The 23349-nt window shown below is 46.7% G+C and overlaps 2 protein-coding genes across 8 annotated transcripts in view; one reads left to right on the forward strand and one right to left on the reverse strand.

Moving 5' to 3' along the window:
- PPARA (peroxisome proliferator activated receptor alpha) overlaps positions 1–7727 on the forward strand; it is a 29719-nt gene extending 21992 nt beyond the window's left edge. For both annotated transcript variants that reach the window (XM_083365639.1, XM_083365640.1), the window contains exon 7: positions 509–7727. In XM_083365639.1, the coding sequence (XP_083221765.1) occupies positions 509–756 (248 nt within the window). In that variant the 3' untranslated portion in view covers positions 757–7727. The remainder of the gene's footprint in view (positions 1–508) is intronic.
- A 196-nt stretch (positions 7728–7923) lies between these two features.
- On the reverse strand, positions 7924–22235 carry CDPF1 (cysteine rich DPF motif domain containing 1). 6 transcript variants are annotated; one of them, XM_083365641.1, is made up of 6 exons: positions 22154–22228; positions 20993–21073; positions 19894–19980; positions 16464–16568; positions 15544–15655; positions 7924–10105 (listed from the first exon to the last, which is right to left on the reverse strand). In XM_083365641.1, exons 3-6 carry the CDS (start codon positions 19905–19907, stop codon positions 9953–9955), a joined length of 384 nt encoding a protein of 127 aa, XP_083221767.1. In that variant the 5' UTR covers positions 19908–19980; positions 20993–21073; positions 22154–22228; the 3' UTR covers positions 7924–9952. The 6 variants fall into 6 exon arrangements, with proteins under 6 accessions (XP_083221767.1, XP_083221769.1, XP_083221771.1 ...); XM_083365643.1 differs by lacking the exon at positions 19894–19980 and having other exon boundaries at positions 22154–22235; XM_083365645.1 differs by lacking the exons at positions 19894–19980; positions 20993–21073 and having other exon boundaries at positions 22154–22199.
- Between the last annotated feature and the right edge of the window lie 1114 nt (positions 22236–23349).

The following is a 23349-nucleotide window of genomic DNA, read 5'->3' on the forward strand; positions in this document are numbered from 1 at the left end:
CTTTTCAAAGAGGTGCAAAATGAGGCTGTATTCTGACACGCTGGTAGAGGTAGAACTAGTATTGTGACCAGAAAAGAAGTCACTAAGTGGAACCACTGCTTTGTGGGGTCCTTGGTGATCTCTAAGCTTCATTGTTTTCTTGCAGACGTCATAAGAAAAAGTCTGCAAGAAAACAGCCAAGCTCAGAGAGCACCAGGTTCAACCCTGACCAAAAAAATATTCTTCATCAGAATGGCCGCTTTATCATCTCATTTCAGTTTTCCTCTGCTTTACAGACCTGTGACGGTCCTAAGTGCAAGACTGGGGGTAGAGTTATTTTTCATCACTGCCGCAAGCGTGGTTACTAAATGAGGCAGTGGCTAAATGCCTGTATAATATCTGGGCGTTGTTGACGTAGCCCCTAAGTAATAAAGCGTCTCCTACCAGAAAAAGGTGCAGGTAAATGCTTTGACCCCTGTTGGCCGTGATGGGATAACGCAGTGTGTCGTCTTCTTCTTCCTGAGAACAGATCGGCCAGGCTTGGTCAACATAGGACACATTGAGAAGATGCAGGAAAGCATCGTGCACGTACTGAAACTTCATTTAGAAAACAACCACCCGGATGACATTTTCCTCTTCCCCAAACTTCTCCAGAAAATGGCCGACCTCCGGCAGCTTGTCACGGAGCACGCTCAGCTGGTTCAGATAATCAAAAAGACCGAATCCGATGCACACTTACATCCTTTGCTACAAGAAATATACAAGGATATGTACTAGGGGGGGTTTCAGCGTTGTAGGCAAAGCGGTAGCCACTCGGCCAGAGGCTTCGGGCGCCTGCTCTCTGTTGTGCTTCGGCTGGAACATTTGCAGTCCTAACATTTGGGTAACTGGAATATCCATTTCTCTTGCAGGGCTTCATTCATTGAAAGAAATTGCGTAACAGAGAGAGAGAGGATGGTAGTGGTGGTTGATTTGAAATTTGGGCCATGGTGGGAATTGCGTCGTGCCACAACTTAACTCACAAATACAATGCCTTCTGACGTTCGTGCACTTTTAAGCATTTGTTCCCCCCCTCCCACTTCCTTAATATGTGAAAGTCAGTTGTTTGGGGCAGGATCCAAAGAGCCTGGGGGCAGGCAGAGGCCTGAAGGGCTTTGTCGTTGCGCTTCTCTCACAGTTTGCAGGAGGAATTATACTTGAAACTCAGGGATGTTTCGACAATAGAGAAGGTGAGAGGGCTAGCCATTCAAGGGGGGGAGGGGAAATATGCATCTTTTAGAGGCGTCTGACTTTGCTCCTGGGATGGGTTGCGTTTGGTACCAGATCAGTGACCGTAGAAAAGCTGTGGTGGCGCAGTGGTGAGAATGCAGCATTGCAGGCAAACTCCTGCTCACAATTAGCAGTTCGATCTTGACCGGCTCAAGGTTGACTCAGCCTTCCATCCTTCCGAGGTTGGCAAACTGAGGACCCATTTTGTCGGGGGCGAGAGGCTGACTCTGTAGACTGCTTAGAGAGGGCTGTAAAGCACTGTGAAGCGGTATATAAGTCTAAGTGCTATTATTATAGCAGTGTTTTTCTTAGAAAAAAACAACACTACTTTTTCTGGCTAAGATTACAATCTGAGTTCCCTAGAATTATGTGGAACCTCTATAAGTTTAGCTGTGTAGTATTGAGGACTCCCGGTGAAACATCGGAGGAATGACGGGATAGGAGAGTGACGATCTTCCACAGCCTGCCGGCCCCTCAGAATGTACCTCTGAGGGTTGGAGAGAGGGCAGAGAATAGGAGAGCAGCCAAATTTGAAGAGAAGTTGGATTCCATTGCTATGCCAGATCTCAAGGACTTTGGGAATCTCAGTGTAATATGAGCTTCTTGTGCTTCTTTTACTGTGATTCGAATCAAGCTGCATGACTGGTAATCCGGACTAACATTCCCTTAGTTATGCAGACTAAGGTGGGCTCAGAGCCTGGCTTCAGTCTTGAATGTCTGAAATAAGGAGGTCAGCCTGGAATTGAAATGGATTGTAATCCTGCATTTAAGGATGAAGAATACCCAACATTTCACGGAAGCCCCGTTGAATACCATTGGCATCTAATTTGCACTGAAGTGTGGAACAGAAATTGGGAGTTACTTAACACTACGGATATTTCCTAGTTTGGTGGCAGCCAAAATACTTTTAAGAAGCTAGAAGTCTTTTTGAAAAGGGATGGAAAACTATGGCTCAACCCCTAAGTGGGAAGTTAAATAGTCTACAGCAGGGATGTCCAAGCTTGGCAACTTTTAAGACTTGTGGACTTCCAAGTCACGGAATCCTTCAGCCAGCCACGCTGGTTGCGGAATTCTGGGAGTTGAAGTCCATAGGTCTTAAGGTTGCCAAGGTTAGACAGCCCTGGTCTACAGGTTTGTCTAAGCCCCATCTTCCACTGATGATGTCTGGGTATTTCTAAGAGAGGGGAAGGTGTTAGACTTTAAAGACATTTAAATCCTTCAGATAATCTAGTGCATTGCATTTAGTAACCAGGTATCTTTTAAAATCCTATTTGAAATTCTTTGTATTTCTGAGGGTTGTTTTTTATCCACCTTTCTTTGGTCATCTGAACACAAATTCTGAAGTGGGGCTCACAGTCTTTGGATGCTGTGTATATACAACTATAGCTTCCGTTCGTTCAGATTATCCTAAAAAGGCCTTCATTGTGAAAAATCCCAAATTTGCCTCAGTTAATTTATGTCCTTGGAAGCTCCATCTCGTAAGGTCTTCCAATAATATTTTCACCAGTTTTTCTACACTGCTTTTTTTAAACCCTGATTTCAAAAAAAAGATAAAAAGATGTATTCTAATATCAAATTGGAATTATAATTACCTGTATATTCTTAATCGTTTTATAGGTGAGGATTCCATACTATGGAAAATAGGCCTACTTTTTCCAAAGCTCCAAACGCATTTCACAGACGAGAAATTATTTTATAATCAAAATGTCTTGGACAAACTGTGGAAATCATAGGCAGAAAGTGCTGATTTGGGTTATTCAGAAGGCAGTTTTCTTTCAGGAAGTGGTTTTATTTTATCAATTTATCCCTCACTTTACTTAAAAGTGGCTTTTACTGACACTGGCCTCCGGCTGACCAGGTCTTTCTCTGCAGCAGCTTTGTTTATAATCTATAATATCTTCAAGTGTCATAAAGTGCTGATTCTGAGCCCTTTCTATTCCAATTTCCCCACCTGACACTGACTCATAAGAACTAAAGGGGGAGAAGGAATTCAGAGGAACAGCAGCTTATGCCAATATATTTTAATAGAAATATTATCTAAAAATATGGTATAAAAAACTGTTTGCACTATTATTCAGATTACTCAGGATTGGGGCAATAAAATAGAAATTAATGCTGGGAAGGTTTGCTTCCCAAAAATAAAACCAAACTACCTCAACTAATAATTTTTTTTTAAAGAGTTATAAATCAAATTGTTCAAGAAATACTAATGCATCATACTGACCGGCTCAGGAAGGCCCATGCCTGTCAACCAGAAACCATTTTCATACTTTCATCAAGTTAATAGTGTTTAAACAAAAAGTTAATTCTTGCTATTCTGCTTTTTAAACCTAGACTGTATAATTTCCCCCCCCAGAAAAGTGGAAACTTGCATTGATACGATATAGATGCTGCTTGCTTGTCTGCTGCTGTATTGGGTGTTCTCTGTATGGAATAACCTTTATTTGCTCATTCTTGCTTGCCTGTAACGGGAGTTGTGCAAAGGGCAGCCACATCAACAAGGCATCCGGGTTGGTGTCCTTTCGGCTGGGGGCCTCCTCCCCCCTCCACATTGGCAGTAGGGAAGAGAGAGAGGAATTGAAATAATTTATAGGTGTTCGCAGATAAAGGTTAACCAGCCTCGCACCACGGCAAGATGTTTTGCATCAAGGGCCACCTCAATTTGGAAAAGCCGGGTTCTCCCAATAGATCGACTTTGCTTGCATTTTCAAGTTGCATAACCCGACTCTTGTTTTCACCGCTTAAACGTTTTTATGGACTTTAGGGAAGAAATTTTACACACATTTGGAACCACATAACCCTCCCCATTTTCTCCCTCTGGTGGGACGTCGTGTGACTGCTGGATTAAACACGCTCGAGGCCTTCATCCAACGTCATACAAAAGTGCCACAAACAACTTTGCCAAATGTTAATGTCACAGATTTTTAAATACAGTAGGAGCTTAATCGTCTAATGCAAACTCTGAGGAGTCGAGTGTTAGTGGATGAGTGGGAAACTCATTGTGAGCTGGTGGAAAGCATTATAGCATAATACTCGTTGTCATCGGTCTGCTAAGAATAGTATAAGGTAAATGTTTACAGTTACTATGCATTTGATCCCCCCTCCCCTCCTTACGTTGAGGATTTAATCTTGAGGCTTCATAGGAATCCGTTGACTTTCAGATGACTTTCACAAGCAACCAATTTCAATGTAGGGATAACATGCACTGAATTTGCACTGTATTTGTAATTAAAGCTTTTAGAAATCCCTAGGCAGCAATGTAAAATTCTCTGTACTGCTCTGAAATCCAATGAGACAGGGGGAATATATGAGTTTGAAATTAGTGGGAGAGATTTATAGCACCCTTCTTGATGAATTACGCCAATTAACAAGGGCAGTTTGCCTTGCCTGCCTCCCTTCCCCGTTGTGCTCCCTCTGATATCCATAGCAAGATACAAAGCAGTAACTTTATGGTGGGTTCCACTAATTTGCAAATTATAAAGACAGACCTCGTGTCTGGAGCCTACGGAGTCTCTGGCCAAGATGGTGGAATCAAAGCTCCATCTGTTTTTTACCAGATGCGCCACACACACACACACACACAAGAAAGAGACCCAGCTTTTGATTGCACGCTCACAGCCAACATCCTGATTTTTTGCACCATGTCTGCAGACACCCCTTCCTCATATAAGCAGCTGTTAGCAAAGGTGGTTTAAATATTTGTAGTTCAGGTTTTATTCGGAAGCAATCTAGTGAAATACATTGACAATACAAGTGATAAATGAAGCGCCTCCATCTTTAAAGGTGGGTATTTCGCAATGCAAGCGTGCATGTTTTTCATGCCCATTTTAAGCAGACTTGAACTCTACACTTTAACTTAATTTTTCTGCACTTTTTTTCTGGTTTGAGGCAGCAATAAACAAAACAGATGAGCAGTTCAGTCAGCTGTATTGTACTGTAATTATCCGCTTTCCAGGGCCTTGTTGCTGAATGGTTTGGAGTCACTTCGCAGATCTTAAGCTCTTCCTGAGTTGTGGAGCAAAACAGTGAAAGGAGATAAAAAATTAGATTTCTTCTCCATATTTAAATTGTATGAAAGCTCTACTTGTAAGATTATAACTCGGTTTTTAGGGAAGAATTGTAAATTTAGCCCAAGGATTTAACAATATATTTTTAATCTTCAGCTTCTATTATTAAATTGTAAAGTATTCTTATGGTGAATTGGATTGTCCACAATGCTATGAAAATACTTGTTGACTGTATTGGACAAACATTGGCCTTTGAATTCAATTTCCAGGTCAGTTCTTGAGGGATTTGGGGGGGGGGGAAGCTGAAAATGTGACAGGAAATTGCCAAGGGCACATCCCAAAGATCACTGTTGACGAACGTTGCAAAGCTTCCATTGCGGTTTATTTAATGGGGTAGAAGGGGAAGAGGTTTCAGTGACTACTTCGTTTCATGTCTCTTTTCTCGCTCTCCTTATAAGGGGCTGGTACCCGCCTCAGTAGTTTTGTGCCACGGCACCTTTTGAGCACTTTCTTGTAAATTCCCCTATGGTTATTGTTCAATAAGGGGGAAAGAGAAACAATGCAAGTTCATGGTCTCTCAGTATGCACAAAGTCACCTCTTGCCCGTCATCTTGGGAAACGTGTTGAGTACAGTCGCTACGTCCACTTAAAAGTTCTTGTGAACTCTGCTAAAGCATCGTGTGTCCCTCAACGTTGCTTGCAGAATAGGCCCAGCTATTGGCGATATGTTCAAGGGAATCAGAGCAGCCACACCATGCATTTAGTGTCCTGAATTGTATAAAGCAAGGGGTTACCCCCCCCCCCAAACATGGCCACTTTAAGACTTCAGTTCCACAGGTAGGATGGAGAACTGTCTAGGGAGGCAGTTCCCTTTAGATAGCGGCTCCCTCTAAGCGGTTTGCAGTCCACATGAGCCAAATCAGAATCCCAGGAACTAGAAGCATTTGTGGAAGCGGATTTTGCTTCCCATTTCATTGGCCAGAAAGGAAAAGGGGTGTACAGTACCAAAAGCAACGTCAGATGCTGCCTTCTTTCCTTCAGGAAGTTTGAAGAAGAAAGGGGGCTTGTGGAAAAGAATAGTCCTTTGCCATCTCTTCCCAACTCCACAGAGACTGCAGGGCTAAACATAGAAAACGGATCTTCCTCAACAATGAGGAGGGAACGGAGCACTTAAATAGCAATCATTGAACCTGCTTTAAACGACCTTGTAAGCAGCTACAGAACATCAGTTGTTAACCTTCTGCTATTCCGTGGAGTTTGTGGGAATTTGAAATGAGGATTGAGGTTATCCCGTTGGGTTGGAGTTCAGCTTGCCCAGGCACATGGGTCTCCAGGGCCAGCCAGGCGAGCTCACGGAGGTCATGATGTCATTGCACAAATGCTGCAATTTCATCATTTCCATCAGTTGCGGTGATGCAACATTTGTGAGATAATGTAGCGTGCACTGTTGTGACGGCTTTGGCCTGGAGCTTGTGTGCAAAGGCTGTGCCTACTGGGAGTTGAAGTCCCTCCAATCTAAAGAGAAGTGTCTTAAGGCTCTTTAGGCCAGGGGTGTCAAACCCGTCACGTGACGTGTCGCGACGTCTTGCGACTATTTTGCCATCGCCGGCAATGGGGTGGGCATGGCTCCGCTACGATGCATCCGGCCCGTGGGCCGACAGTTTGACACCCCTGCTCTAGGGAGGGAGACTCGGGAGAACCATAAGGAATTATTTCCAGCTGCAGTAAACTGTGCACAGTAAAAGCTGAGCAATAAGGCAAGAAAAAAAAAACTTAATTTTGAAAAACTTTTCCTAGCTTTTCTGTGAGGGCGGTTTGCAGGTTCAGAATTTGTGCGTAGCACGTTTATTAATATTGTCCTTAATAAGGAAGACACTTCATACTGATAAAAAACATTTCACATGCTTCTTTTAGATGTCAGATTTGATTTTAAAATGCATTAGGTGTTCTATCCATAATGAGAAGCCTGTTGCTGCAAAACTTTAGAGTGCTTAAAACTTTTAAGTCATTCTGAGCCAGACCTCTGGATTCTCACTTGATGTTGGGGAGACCCAGGGACCCCCGAGTTGGGCTGGAAGGACATATATTTCAAGAGGAGTCAGGCCTTTGTCATCTGCTTAACCAGGCGGAAACTCAGATCAACTAACGGTACCCGTCTCTCGTATTCAGGAGGCAATGGTGAATTATTCTAGCAAAAACTGGGATTTATAGAAAAGTAACATTGGACTTTCTCATGCATTTTAGAATATAAAACCATTTAGTGTTTCTCAAACCTTGAATTGGACCTTCTAATTTCCCTATTCAAAGAATAGAAGCTTGACTAATAAAATAGGTATTTAATGAGTCTGCTGGGAATCTTGGTCAACATCTGTGTGCACAATACTTTAAATTTTTCTGTAAGACTGATGAATGTATGTAAAGAGCAATTTCACTGTGTGATTTCCCCCCCCCCCCTTGCCTTAATGGTCTCAAATAAAGTATTTCTTTTAAAAAATGGCCAGAGTTTTAATGAAGATATCCTGTCTCATGACCCTTAACTAGAGACAAAAGTTGGTAAAACATGTCATTGTCTGCCCTTGGACCACAGTCTGGCACTAAAATATTATTTACAGCAAGGTGTTCGTACTTAAAAAACAAACAACTGCTCTGCATTCTAGTTGTAATTTCACCTGTGTGGCAGGTGAATTAATTTATTAATTGCTAAACGAAGGTGGGAGCAAGGTGTGTCAATCAGAATAGAGCTGGAAGGGACCTTGGAGGTCTTCTAGTCCAACCCCCTGCTCAAGCAGGAGGCCCTAGACCACGGGTGTCCAACTTGCCATGTCACGTGACGTGTCGTGACATGTCGCGACTCTTTGCGCGTTGCCGGCAATAGGGCGGGTGCTTCTTTGGTATGATGAAACCGGCCCATGGGCCGGCAGCTGGACACCCCTGCCCTTAGACCGTTTCAGACAGACAGCTGCCCGGTCTCTTCCTGAAAACCTCCAGTGGGGAAGCACCCACAACTTCTGAAGGCAAGCTCTTCCACTGGTTGGTTGTCCCCAAGATGGCAGCTGTGACCACATGCTCAAAACTCACAAAGGCAAAACACGTGTCTGTCCTTGGCCTTGAATATGGAAATTGTTTTGTGATTATCTTGGGAAATGTTCAGTTCCTGCCTTGGGAGGGACTTTTTGCTTTGCAACCGTGACGTGGGTCTCTGGCATGTCCTCCATCGACCTTTTTGTCTTGGGAAGAAAGTGGGAAATAGTCCTGGCCAAAGCTTGCAAAAATTTGGGAAGCCTGAGTTGACACCCCATTAATTCCGCTCTAGACCTACCGTTTCCACATGGCCAGGCCTGAGTTTTTACCACCAGCCCAACTGAAGAAGTAACCCCACAGAGAAGGATTGGCTCTTTGCATCTCCCTGTGCATTAAGCATTTGCTAGCAGCGATTTGGAAGCAAATTCCATTTATTGCCTTCCTATTTTGAGTCGACGGACCGCCTGGCCCTGCCGTGCAGATCGGAAATATGCTGCAGGAACCCTGCATTGTCCAGAAGCCCCAGGTCAGCTGAAAAAGAACTGCTCTCAGCTTCTCTGCAGTGTAACTCTCGTCTTGGATGCTAAGGGTGGGTGGTCCGGGGTTGGTTTCTTTGGTGTGCAATGGCCCCCTTCAATTCCCAACCTTGGGTGGTGCTTGTGGGTCTCCCACTGCGTTGCCTCCAAAGACGACGATTAATCAGAGATCGTGTTACCAACCAACCTAATGAAATTTCCCAACATCCTGCCCTAAATCCTGGGAGCCACCCTTGAGGCGGCAGAGCCAAAGCCCAACCAAAGGGCTCCCCTGCAAAAGTCAGCCCAGGCAGGTTTGGTTGGGACTTGGATCAGTCGACTACAGCAGGAGAGTCCCTGGCGCGGTTAGGAAGCTGGAAAAAACATCCTCAAAGAAACCCCCCCCCCCATAGGTGACTCCTGGCTGCGGGCATCAAGGGCGGCTGGAATGAGTTTGCTTTTTTCACTTCAGACGCCCCAGAGCGAGCTTGATAATAAGGCAACAAGGAAGCATCAGAAGATGATGTCACTCCCTCTCTCTCTATCCGCTGAGGGGTGGAAGCTGGTGGTTGAAAAGATCAATGCAGAGGCACCGAGCTTTAATTGCACTGCCGTAGCCGCCATCTTCATTTTCCTTTGGCCATATCCTGCCGATACGGATCAAACCCAGATGCAAATGCAGAATGGAAGTTGGAAACTGACCCTGACGGAAGGTATAGGGCAGGGGTAGGCCACCTTGGCTCTTTTATGACTGGTGGACTTCAACTCCCAGAATTCCTGAGCCAACCTCTCCCTTTCCCCTCAGCGTGGCTGGCTCAGGAATTCTGGGAGTTGAAGTCCACCAGTCATAAAAGAGCCAAGGTGGCCTACCCCTGGTCTAGAGCTATGGAACCTGGCGTATACTTAAAAGAAAAATACAAATCAAAAGTGGAACTCTTTTATCTCCTACGTCTGCATCCTTCTAAAGAGGGATATCAGGCCCGGCTTGTTTATTTCAGACCCGTTGATGTTCAAAGCCAGCTCTCCTGGCTAGCAACGGTTGTCTGGCAGATTGCTTACAAGACAGCAGGTTAAACTGTGCAACAAATTAAAATAATACCATCTCCTACTAGAGACACCATTATTCTAATTACCCGAAGTACATTCTGCAGTAAAATCAGCCTAGCTTTTCCCCGAATTCTTGGAATCTCCTTTTTTGGAAGATTTCGAGTGCGCTTTTTTTTTCAAATCTTCTTCTATTTCCAAAGGAAATTCACTGATGTGCGCGCTCACGCAGGGCAGGCAAAACCTTTTGGAATAGAAAAGGCTGCAGTCCTGAAAAGAAACAGAAAAAGGGGGATCAAGCTTCCTTCCAACAGAGGCTTCTGTGGCCTTGGCCCTCCTGGCTTTTGTGTAGAACTGGGAGTGTACAACTTTGGGCAAGTTATAACCACATCGAGAATTGTCGGTTGGTGCCCACATTTTCTAACCACCGCTCTCTCCTTCAACCGCTCTCTCGTCAGTGGGCGAACCACTGACCCACGGTCTTCCTCTTCATCCAACGCACTTGGGATCCAACCCAATTGGGAATGGAGGAAACGGCCTAACAGCTGGATGGGGAATTCTGGGAGGTGACGTCCTCCCACTTTAAGGCTGTCAAATTTGGAAAACAACTGACTTAAAGTGTGGAGAAGACTCCAGCCCTCCAGAGGGACTTCAAACTTTTCTGGAATCATCTTCAGGTGGCTTAATTTGGATCCTTCGGAGCAGCCAGGAATTGATCCCTGTCTCTCTTTGGGGGACCGACAAAAAATTGTCCAGGAAGGGCCCTCCGTCTCTGGTCCCCCCCCCCCCCCACTTTCAGCCCAGGGCCTGGCTTGCAAAACTCTGGACGGAAGCCCCAAGAGGGAGCTGCAAAGCTATCACATCACAGCTCTGTCGGGAATAATTACAATAGAGAGAGCTGGAAGGGTCCTTAGAGGTCTTCTAGTCCAACCCCCTACTCAAGCAGGAGGCCCTATACAGGTAATCCTCAACTTACAACCATTCATTCAGGGGCTGTTCGAAGTTAGAGCAGCACTGAAAAAAGTGAGTTATGACCGTTTCTCCCCACTTATGACCGTTGCGGTATCCCCAGGGTCCTGTGATCCAAATTCAGACGCTTGGCAACTGACTCACCCTTATGACGGTTGCAGTGTTCCAGGGTCACGTGATCATCTTTTGCGACCTTCTAACCAGCAAAGCCAATGGGGAAGCCAGATTCACTTAACCACGATTCTAACTTAACAACTGCAGTGATTCACTTAACAACGGTGGCAAGAAAGGTCGTAAAATGAGGCAAAAGTCACCTAGCAACTGTCTTGCTTAGCAACAGAAATTTGGCTTGAGGACTGCCTCTATCATTCTGTACAAAGGGCTGTCCAGTCTCTTCTTGAAAACCTCCAGGGATGGAGCACCCACAACTTCTGGTGGCAAGGAGTTCCGCTGGTTAATTTCTGTACCAGTCAGGAAATTCCTCCTTCGTTCTGGGCTGGGCCACTGGGCTACGCTTGCTGGGAGGCCTCTGACTGGGAAAGAGGAAGGCCGGGCGAAGCAAGGGGGGGCGTCATGGGTTCCCCCACATCCTGGATTGCCAGGGCCGCTTCCGCTATTGTTCCACAAACTCTTGTCTTGCAGTCAAACCTGCAGGGAATCAGCTGAACACAGCGCTGAGCACAAGCAAGCAAGATCACACGGATCGAGATTCAAACCTGATGGAAAGCTATACATCCACTTTCTCCAGATTTCGATGCACATCTCAAAAAGTGTGGGTTGGTCAGTTCTTTCCCCAGTTTAGTCGATTTTACCCATTTGAGCACACACACACCCTCAAAAGATTCAAGGTGCTGGTGATGCCCTATAAAGCCCTAAATGGCCTGGGTCCGGGATATCTGAGGGAACACCTGCTGCCAGCATCAAGTTCCCTTCGTCCAGTGCGCTCCCACAGGGAGGGTCTTCTTAGGGTGCCGCTGGTTAAAGATTGCCGGCGGGTAACACCCAGGGATAGGGCCTTCTCAGTGGGGGCGCCTGCCCTGTGGAACCAGCTGCCTGCGGAGCTTAGGACTGCCCCCAACCTCCGTTCATTCCGCCGGGACCCGAAGACCTGGCTCTTCGAGCTCTCTGGCCCAGGCTGAGAATTTTAATTCTAATTTTAATTGGGTTTTTTTTAACTTTTTCAGGGACTGTTATAATATTTTTAATTGTTTTTAATTTTTGTATTTCTTGTTTTAATTACCCTGTTAACCGCCCAGAGTCCTTCGGGAAAGGGCAGTATACAAATCCAAATAAATAAATAAATAAATAAATAAAACAACCTGGCTCCTGGGAACATCCAGGTAAGTTGGTCACACGACAAAATGGACCCTTAAGATGATTAAGGAAGATTCCCACCTTCATTCGGCCCTTTTATAGGCGGACCTTGAGTTATGACTAGTTGCTTAGCGACTGTTCCAAGTTATGGCAGACCCTCGAAAAGGTACTTATGACCCAACTTCAAAATTCCGACAGCCCCCCCCCCCAATCATGTGACTGCGTTTCAGGTACCCGGAAACCACCCCACATTTACAGCTGTTTGCAGCGCATCGTGGTCGGGTCACCTCAATTTACATTCTTGCTGACAAACAGTTCCTGGTTTTGGGGGAAAAAAAAAACCACATAGCGAGCAATGGGTTTGCTTAGCGACTGCTGCAAAAAAGGTTGCAAAATTGGGTCAGTCGAATGACGACCCGCTTTACAACTACCGTGACTTAACAACCATATTGGGCAGGCTCCATTATGGCCGTAAGTCAAGGACTGCCGGTACAAATGTCTAACTAGCCTTATTCTTATTCTGTAGGCCCAAAGAATATAGCTTCTGTTCCAGATGCAAGCCACAACTGGTTGTCATGACATTTCCCTGAATAAATTTAGTTTCCTCATTTTTAGAAAGGGAGGTGAGGAAAGAAACGGCTCATGAATCATGCTTCTGACCACATCCTGGCCCAGAATATGTGGGTGAATGAAAAATGCTTGCGCAACTTGGGAAAATCACTCCTTTCTTACAGGCCTCACAGCAGGCCAGAGTTTCTGGCTGTCTCTGATCACATCTGACGCAATCTGCTCGTACTCCAGCAACTCCTGGCAGGTCTTCTCGGCAAGAGACCATCCTTGGAGGATCTGGACCTTTTCTGGAGTGGTCTGCACAGAAACCATGATCAGAAGTCTGTTTTGGGTCAGCAAGGGTGTCCTCCCTGCCCAGCAACCAGAGGCCAGCTCAGCTCCTGCTCTGCTGGGCTCTGGTAGGAGTAAAAATTCGTCCTTAGTTCTTTGGGAGATTAGAAGATCAAAGAATTCCTCACGCCTTCGCAATCTACCACTTTTGGGAACTCGGGACAAGCAAAAAGTACTTTAAACTCCATAACTATCCACCTACGTACCTACCCACCCACACATTCATCTACCCATCCATGTTCTCCAAGGCCTAAAGATCTGCAGCATGGAGAGAGAATGGAACAAAATGAAGTGATAAAGTATTTAATTCCACCTTCTCTGATTTTTTCTCTCTCCCAGAGTCTTCCTTTTAGTGTCTTCTGAAGAAAGTTGGCCCGGTATCCACAAAACTGGATACCAGGCCAAAATTGGATTTGGGGGGGGGGAGGGTGGACTGAGGGGCACAGGAGCTCGTCTCCTGCACCTGGCCAGCCGAAGGAGTTGAGGCAAACCCTGCATGGTGAGTGGCTGAGACAGAGGGAGGGTGTGTGTGTGTGTAATCCTTTAGTTACGCTCCAGAGCCAGACACTTCATTCTGTATATTCAGTGTAACATTCACTTCTATAATAAGCTTGGCTGTTCCTCACTAGCACTTCACCAGGAGTTTATTCATTTCAATAAAGGTTTTTCTAATTTGGTAACTTTAAGATGTATGGACTTCAACTCCCCGAATTCTTACAATTGGCACGTTTGAAAAATACCGCTTTAAGTTACAGAGATCACTAAAACTGAAGGTATGAAATGAATTTGGGCTCTTACCTGGGAAGTGGTGGGAGACTCGCACGGTGGCCCGCACGGCCTATTGCCCTAAGCTTGCAATCAGGGACAACTATTAAAAAAGCCTCAATGTCTGCACTGCCAAAAATCTGGGGGTGGGTTGGCCAGTCTGGGGACATCAAATAATTCTAGGGAGCAGCACAAATTTCACTGGTCCGAAATAAGCTGCAACAACCCAAACGGCCACTAGGGGGCAGCAAAGCAATTTTTCTGGATCTCTTTTTCCAGCTTTTCTATACAGGCAGTCCGTGAGTTCTCACCGCCACAAAGGAGGAGCCCAAAATTTATGTTGTTAAGTGAGACATTTGTTAAGTGAGTTTTGCCTCATTTTACAACCTTTCTTGCCACAGTTGTTAAGTGAATCACTGCAGTTGATAAGTTAGCAACCTAGTTCTTAAGTGACTCTGGCTTTCCCCATTGACTTTGCTTGCCAGAAGGTCGTAAAAGTTGATCACGTGACCCCGGGACGCTGCGACTGTCGTAAATACGAACCAGTTGCCAAGCTTCTGAATTCTGATCATGAGACCATGGGGATGCTGCAACGGTCATAACTGTGAAAAATGGTCATAAGTCACGTTTTTCAGGTCTCGTAACTTTGAACAGTCACTAAATGAACTGTTGTAAGTAGAGGACCACCTACTTAATATGCAGCTTTGCGGCCTCTTCCAATAGCCCAAGAACAATTATAGGCAGTCCTCAACTTATAACCAGAACTGGGCCAGAATTTCCATCGCTAAGCAAGGTGGCATCACCATATCACACAATTTTATGACCGTTTTGCCACAGTTGCTAAGTGAATCGTTGCAATTGTTAAGTGAACCATGTGGTCGTTAAGCAAATCAGCTTCGCCCACTGACCTCGTCTGAAATGGTATAGGGTCTTCTGCCTGAGCAGGGGGTTGGACTAGATGACCTCCAAGGTCCCTTCCAACTTTATTATTATGAATAGAATAGAATAGAATAGAATAGAATAGAATAGAATAGAATAGAATAGAATAGAATAGAATAGAATAGAATAGAATAGAATAGAATAGAATAGAATAGAATAGAATAGAATAGAAGCTGGAAGGGACCTTGGAGGTCTTCTAGTCCAGCCCCCTTGCTCAAGCAGGAGAACCAATACCATCTCAGACAGGTGAATGTCCAGTCTCTTCTTAAAAATCTCCAGGGATGGAGTGCCCACAACATCTGGAGGCAAAGCTGTTCCCCTGGTCGATTGTCCTCCCTGTCAGGAAGTTTCTCCTCAATTCCAGGTTGCTTCACTCTTTGGTCAGTTTCCAGCCATTTTGTTGTTGTTGTTATTGCTTGTCAGATGCCGTCTGGGAAGGTCACAAATGGCGATCACAGCAACTTGGGAGGTGGCAAGCCTTGTAAAGACGTGCCGGTGGCCCAGTGCCCAAACCTAGATCCTGTGGCCGTATGCAACTGCCATAAGGGTGAGGACTGGTCCTGGGTCCCTTTTTTCAGCCCCAGGGTAACTTCAAACAGGCACTTTGTGAATGGCTGTAAACCAAGGACTCCCAGCAGTGAAGCAGGGCAGCCAGACCCCGATGACAACTGTCTACTCATTTAAAAATAGCCGAGGCCCTGAGTCGCTACTACGGAGTGACGTTCCAGGAATTCAGAGAAGCCGGCTGTCCGTCTCGGTCCTGGTGATGGGAGGTCACCGAGGAAGGCGACAGAAGTGCAGCCGGATCACATGATACTTACCGGCCCAGCACAGACCCGTTTGTGACACAGACTACACTGCGCTCCAAGGATAAGGAATTTGTCCTTGTCTGGGGTGAACGGGTCCTTCATCACATAGCAGTCTTCCAGCAGGCTGCAAAAATACGACAACAACAATTGCAAGTGAACCACACAGAGGCTTCGGCCAGCTGCCTCTCTCAGCCCCGAGATCAGCAGCTTCCTATCTTAAAAGGAGGAAGAGGCGGCTGACAGATCCAGAAATCCATAACTGTTTCTTCTCCTTCTTGTGCAAGGCCTTTGTTCTCTGAACTCAAAAGGTCCTTGATTTCCTGGGGTACAGAGCTGCGCTTCTCAACCGTGGCAACCTGTAGATGGCTGGGGAATTCTGGGGGTTGGAGTCCACACCTCTTCAAAGTGGTCTATAAGAAGGCATTCTTTGCAGAAACTTGCAAAGACATTCCCAAGTCACGCTTTGAACCTGGTGTGACCACAGCCCGTCTCTGCCACGCCTTAAGGCCACGTCACCCCCAAATTTTGTTTACAAACTGGCCCCCAAATTTGTAAACAAAAGAAGAGGGTCTAAGGATCGGCGCAAGTGAACCTTTGTTATCAGTGGCAGCAAGACCTCTGTAGGAAAGGGGGTCAAAAAAGTCAAGATGGCAGCCCTGATGGTGCAATTGAAGCCCCAGGGCCATTGTGTCCTTTTTTGACACACACCCCCTTTGCTTCATTGCCACCTCACCAGCTCCACCCTTTTTGGACAAGTGCGCAACGCAGCAATGAACATACAAAAAGGGAGGGGGGCCTGCACCACAACAGCACAAGGTTGTCCAACGCATTTGACCGTTCCTGTGGAAAAGACGCCTGGCGATCAGCTGTGTGGTTTCTCCACAAAACGGGTCCTGAGTCGTGAGAAAAGATGGGCGGGGCTATCTACTTACGTGACTGAGTAGGCGTTGGGAGGTTTATGCCCATAGTAGCTGTAGGGGGCTGTTAATCCACACAGCTGACATTCAAAGGTGTCATTTTTCGGGTCCATCCGGACACTATTATGGGGAAAACAGAAATGTTTATATCTAAAGCAACGCCTTTTGATCTTTTCTCTGCTAGGTAAGCCTCTCAAAACCTTCTCAGAAAAACCCATTAAAATAAACTACTCGATCACGTTACAGATTACGCTCAAATACAGTTAACCAAACACAGAAAGAATGTAATATAGTAATGTAAGTGCTTCTTTATGTATGCATCAAATCAATAATAAGACAATACTCCTTTTAAGGGAATAATAATAGTGAGATATACAGACTTTTTACCTTGCTGACCGTCCAATATCAAAGGAAAAGTTCCATTTCAATTGGAGGCTAGTGAAACTAAACTTTCTTCCGTAAAGCAGCATTTATCAACCTTGCCAACTTCAAGATGGATGGACCTCAATTTCCAGAATTCCCCACCCGCTCCTAAAGGTGCCGAGGTTGAGAAACTCTGCAATAAAGCATCACAGATGGTGGAAGGGGCAGAAGAGCTGAGCTCCACAGATTCAGGCAAGAATATCCAAATATTCTATCCATGGTTCATCCCGGGGACGTGTGCCACACTTCCTTTGTACGGCGGGATGCACCATTGCCAAGCACTTCTGAATGGTTGCCCTGATAGAAAGACGGGCTGGTGCAGAACAGAATTAGGGGTTGAGCTGAAGATGGCACCAGGTTCATCTCAGGCCCACCAGTCTCAGCCAGAATCACCTACTGCAGGGGTCTTCAAACTTGGCCATTTGATGACTTGTGGATTTCAACTCCTAGAATTCCTCAGCCAGTTGAAGTCCACAAGTCATCAAATGGCCAAGTTTGAAGACCCGTGACCTGCTGACTTGGGCTGATCTAAAAAAGGTCTGGGCTCAGCATCTCTAGAAGAACAGGTAGAGCTGGGGGTCGCCGTTAAGCTGGTCATCATTTTTGTTGAGAGTCATTACATTCCCACAAACAGGCGTAGTCCAGTCCCTCTTGAATTCCACTGACCCTTATCTGGTGCCAATTTAGTGTTGAACTTCAACTGACTAATGTCAGATGCAAAGGATCAGGACCCTATGTCAGATTGCAGCTCAAAAAGGATCTACTGTTCAAAGCTATACACAAGAATCCAGTTGACTAAACTTCAGTACTAAACTGGAGCCAGATAATGGTCAATGGAATTCAAGAGCAGTTAGACTGGGACCTTTTGTGGCAACGTAAGGATGTTAAGCTGATGATGTGCTTAACTCCGCCCCCCAGCTCTGCCTGTTCCTCTCTACAGCGCCTTGGATGGAAGATATTAAGACATCTTAGAATATTCTGGAAGAAGACGAGACAAGCCCCTTCTGCGGGCTGTCTACAAGAACACCTGACACCGTATCTTTGTAGAAGAGCCTGGACAAAGACAGAACAAGCCAGATTTGTGGTTCAAAAGCAAACACAACGGTGACTGCAGGAGAAAGGGGGAGAAAATGTCTAGAAAATGTGGACTTCATAGCTGGCTGGGGGATTCTGGGACTCGAAGTCCACACATCTTTCAAGCAGCCACGGTTGAGAAATGCTGATCTACAGATTAAGAGGCATAACATACCTTATTTGTTTAATTATACTCATCTAATCCTAGCTCCAGTAGAGCAGACCCTTGAGGCATTTCTTATATCCTTTTATTAATTCTTAAACCTGAAAGGTAGATGAGCTAAGTTTTTATTAAGGCGGACGTGTAATGACTTGACTTTGGCTTCGGGTAAATGGATAACATACATTATGAGGTTTGAATTATGGATTTTTTTACAACTCCTCTGCAATATTACATTTCTCTCACCGATGAAGCTGGTACAAGTATCTTCTTTGCAGGCCCTGTATTCCGATGCCATGGAAAGCTCTCCAACCACGGTGTCAGAACAAGATCTATGCACAATGGCTAACCTATGCAATCTCCTGGGGTATCTCAGCAGGCTTTCCACAAACAGCTACATACCACATTTGGTATGGAGGCTAACGAGCTTTTATAGATGTGGCAGGTCACTGCTGAATTCATCTAACCAAGCCAGGTGCCCTTGAAGATCACCTGAAGGTAACCTAACAACCAGCTTGAGGATCCCTTCTGTTCTGTGTTGGAGAAACATAAGTCGATGTTTTTCTGGGCGTAGAATGCGTTGTTTCACACATCAGGTTTACAAGCATTCTTCACCCGCCAGATGTGTGGGGAAACCAATATACATCTTGAGGACAAAGCTGGTTTGGTCTAGTAATTAAGCTATTGGACTGGAAACCAGGAGACCAAGAGTTCTAGTGCTCCCTCGGTCACGAAAGCCAGTTGAATGGCTTTGGGTCACCCAACCCATCTCTCAGGCTGCTGACGTGGGAACAACAGGAGGAGAGAGGATTATGCACAAAGTAAAGAAATAATAATAATACCCAAACTCATGGAAAATTAAATGCCTTCTAATAGTCCTATGTCTGAGAGGCTCATGAGATTAAAACAAGCCACGTTTAGCTTGAAGCAGCGTTTCTCAACCTTGGCAACTTTTAAGATGCGTGGACTTCAACTCCCACAAATGTTGGCTAGGGAATTCTGGGAGTTAAAGTCTGTGAATGGTGCCTGGGGAATTCTAGCAGCTGAAGTCCATCCATTGGTTTAAAGCAGAGCCCCCGCCCAACCTTTTGGGCACCAAGGACCCCCGGTTCCGTGGACAGAGAGAGGTTTTTCTGTGGACCGGAGGGTGTGTGATTTTGTGTGCTGCCTGCATCTCGCAGATGGGGCTTTGCTTGTTTGTGTGGACCGGTTGCTAGCATGCCGCAGCCCGGTACCGGTCCACGGACAGCGGGGGTTGGGGACCCCTGGTTTAAAGAACCACAGAAATAAAATTAGTCACGGAAGGGGCCTTCTCCAACAGCACAGCTCCTCTCCTGAGTAAATTATTTCTGTGGTTCTTCAAGAGCTTAAGTAACTGAGCTATGATTAAGGGCAGGCAAGCCTCAACAGACAATACAGTCTCTGTCAGAGAGGATTTCCACTTGCCAAACCTTTTATTTAATCTTCCCAAATTATACTCCTACCAGCACGTATAGGATTTTCCTCCGCAGGGGATTCTTTCACTGTTATTAAGGGCAACTAGTGGAAATATTAATACCAGTATTTTCTGGATCAGAAGGGAGCAATCTGCTCGTGCCAGGAGCAAACCTCTCCTCTACAGAAGCTCCGTTCAGATATTCCACAAATCCGAGTTATGTGGGTTATCAAAGCAGAAAATGGGCATGTAAGAGGAACCAATTTCCAGCTGAGGTAGAGGGTCAGTCATCAATAACTGAGTTTAAGCAGGCTTGGGATAAACACATGTCCATCCTCTGATGCACCACTAACTTTTTTTCTGCCATCCGTTTTGTTTCTATGTTCTATGTTTATCTCTGCGTTGTCCAGAGATAACGTCACCACGCAAACGTCAATGATCTGGGAAGATAAACAGACAGTCGTGGTCTATCCTTTGCACTCGTGCAGGATCAAACTGTGAATTTAGGCTTCAATACAAGCAGTGGAATGTTATTGTGCCTAAATTAGGCCCAAGCTCCAGAGACGCCTGGCAGAATTTGGCCATTAATTAAAAGTAAAGTCACTTTGGACTGGACATACATACTTCTCAGGACAATATTCATGCAGCCACTAAGACTCTGTAGACATGTGCAAGACATAAAAAAATAAATCAAGAACGAAGAAGCAGGTTTTGATCGGCCAAGCTGCACAGCCATTCGGAATACAAATGGATGGATGGCCAAAAAGATCATCGGCAGTTCCCTCCCTCCCATCCAGGACGTGGCACAGAAGCGTTGCTTGAGCAGGGTCCGTAAGATTATCTGGGACGCTACTCATCCTCTTCACGACCTGTTTTCCTTGCCACCTTCTGGGACGAGGCGGCTTTGTGGTACCCGAAGCAGAACATCCAGATTCAGCCATAGTTTCATTCCATACAGCATTAACTTTGCGAACTCCTTCCTCCTTCTGTTATATTTTCAAGATGGCCAGTGTTTAATATTTTATTGTTATGTATATGTAGGGGTGTGGGTCTGTGCATATGTTGTATATAGTATGTTTAGGTGTGTGTCATGTATGTGTTTCACTTTGAGAGCAGGCAACTAAATTTCGTTTTTGATGTGTTGTGCCCACAGTAAAAAAATGACAATAAAGGTTACCTTATCAAGGAGTAGAGGGTGGGTGAAGAGGAGGTACGCAAAAGGGGGAGGGGAAAAGGGGGGGGCGGTTTACGCTATCTCTAAGCAGCCTGGACTTGCACATAAAAAACAGATTAAGCTTCCATCCCACCATTCTGCCCTCTTTCTGCACCCTGCATCCCAGCAAACGGAACGAGAAGAGGCCGCCAGTTTGCGCAGGAGCGTCGGCAACAGGCCAGCCCTCCCCTGGCCACACGCCGGAGCTAGCCAGAGGTTGTCAAACGTTCGTATCTCACCGCAGGTACTCCTCGTTTAGTTACGATAGCGATGAAAAAGTAACTCTGCAACCAGTCATCACACTTACGACCTCGGAAGGTCTGCAAATCAAAGGAAAGCTGAAATGAGATCATCGGCACAACGGCACTTTCACTCAGCAACCTCTTCACTTAGCGACCAGGTTGCCGGCCTCGGCTGTGGCTGCTGAAGCTATTGACGGTTCAGAAATATTCTTGCTCGTCTGGGGTGCTGCCGCCCTCTAGAGGACCAACCCAGAAGTGCTCGAGTCTCGGCAAGAGGAGCTCAGCAAAGGAAGAAGAAGCGGGCTAAGAATCGCTGCAGCTCCAGCGCCAAGGCGGGAGGTGCAAAGGGCGCGGCTAGACTACCCCCCCCCGGGATCAGGCTGGCCCCCTCTCTGGAGGCTTTGGAAAGGCTATGAAAAAGGGAGCTTTTTCCAAAACGTCCCCCGTTCCTCTTCTGCTCTTTTTTTTCTGGGTCGCCCCCCCACCTCCTGCTTCGTTTGGGCGTTGCAGTCGGGACTCCTCGGCTTAATCCCGTCACTGCCTTTACCGCGGCGGTGAAGCAGCCCGCGAGCAACGCTCCAATCAGGCAGCCCGCGGAGCTAAGCCAGCGTTTCCCAACCTTAGGAACTTGAAGATGCGTGGACTTCAACTCCCAGAATTCCCCAGCCAGCTGGCTGGGGAATTCTGGGAGTTGAAGTCCACGCTTCTTCAAGTTCCTAAGGTTGGGAAACGCTGAGCTAAGCGGCCGGTGCTGGTGCCCCTTTTGCTCCGCGCGAGGCCGCCCGGTGGCGTCGGAGCGCATCTTCTTCCTTGGCAGGCCAGCTCGGCTCCTTTAAGACTCGTGGACTTCAACTCCCAGAAGGGCGCAGCCGGCTCAGGAATGCTGGGAGTTGGAGTCCTCGAGTCGTAAAGGCGCCGAGCTGGCCTGCCCCCGTCTCAGGCCTTTGCCGCCTTCGACACGCGATGCCGGACTCCCACGAGCGACACCTGCCGCTTTTTAAAAGCTCCTTAATGACGTTTCTGTCCCACCGCCGTCGAGGAAAGCCGAGCAAGAAGCGCCGGTGCGGAGGGCGTCGCCGCTTCCCTCCCGGGGAGTAAATCCCACCCGGGACGAGCAAGCCGCTCCTCGGCCCGCAGCCAGCCTGCACGGGAACGTACCTGGCCGCTCGGCTTCACACGTGAAACGGGCTCCGGGAGGGGGAGGGGCTCTCGAGCAGCAGCCCCTTCCTGCTTCCTGGCCACGCCCACGGCGGCGACGTCGCACGTTCGGCTGCGTTGCCCCGCCCCTCCTTAAAGGGGCCGTGAGGCCCAAGCGAGCGGACTTGCCGCCAGGAAATCCCGTGCGAATCAATCAATGTTGGTTTCTCCATCAATTCCGGGGACGAGGCAAGACCCCCACAGCTGCCTCCCCAGTCCAGCCCGGAGCCGCTTGCCCGCCCGCCGAGACCCCCGAGGGAGCGGCGGTTTCCTCGGATGGGAGACCACGGGGTAATCCCAGGAGGGCGGGGCGGGAGCGCTGGAAACTCGGGAAAGACTCGAGGAGGTGGGCCGTGCCGAGCTCCGCCCCCTGCGCTGGCAACAAGGTTTGCAGGGGTGTGTCAGAGCGTGGGAAGAGGACAAGCCCGCCTGCAAAGGCGCCCTCGGAGTGGAAGCAGGGTGGCCAGGGTGCCTTTCCTGATTCAGACGTTTCATGAAGAGACAGCCTTCCGAAAGCCTCTTGATCTTCTTCACCTGCCGCGTGGTCCTCCACTTACGCCCACAGCTGAGCCCACTTCTATTGCCCAGGGGTGCTGCAACGGTCACTCGTGTGAAAAACAGCCCGGTCCGTTTTTTCAGTACCGTGGTAACTTCAAATGGTCGCTAAAGGAAAGGTCGTAAGTTGAGGGCTCCCTGTACACACTTGTGCGCGCACGCGCTTACTTTATTATTATTTATTTATTATCCACCTTGTGGACGCCCCTAATGGATGCCAACCGATTTATTGTGCAATTTCTATGGTTAAGGCAGATTGTGGAATAGCAGCTTTGAAAATGTTACAAATAAAAACAGAACAATAAAAAGACTTAAAATATCTTTTAATCTTGAAGGTGATCGTTCTTTTTCAGTAAGGCGCTCTAAGGTGTTTGTGAAATTTCCTCTGAAACCTTTAAAAAAGTGATCAAAATTTTTCTCCAGGAAAGATGCCTGAGACAGTTCGGCCCCCGGCCTTGAGTTGAAAATGTCAATTAATGAGAAATTGAGGAATAAGAAAGGAACTTGCCTAAACAAGCTCTCTGAAATAAATGCAAAGTTTTTTTAAATAGTTGCATAAAAGTCTTGGTCCTGATCATTTTTGTTTCTCCATATCCAGGATG

This window comes from Vipera ursinii, assembly GCF_947247035.1.
Source record: "Vipera ursinii genome assembly, chromosome: 6".
Taxonomy (NCBI): Eukaryota; Metazoa; Chordata; class Lepidosauria; order Squamata; family Viperidae; genus Vipera; species Vipera ursinii.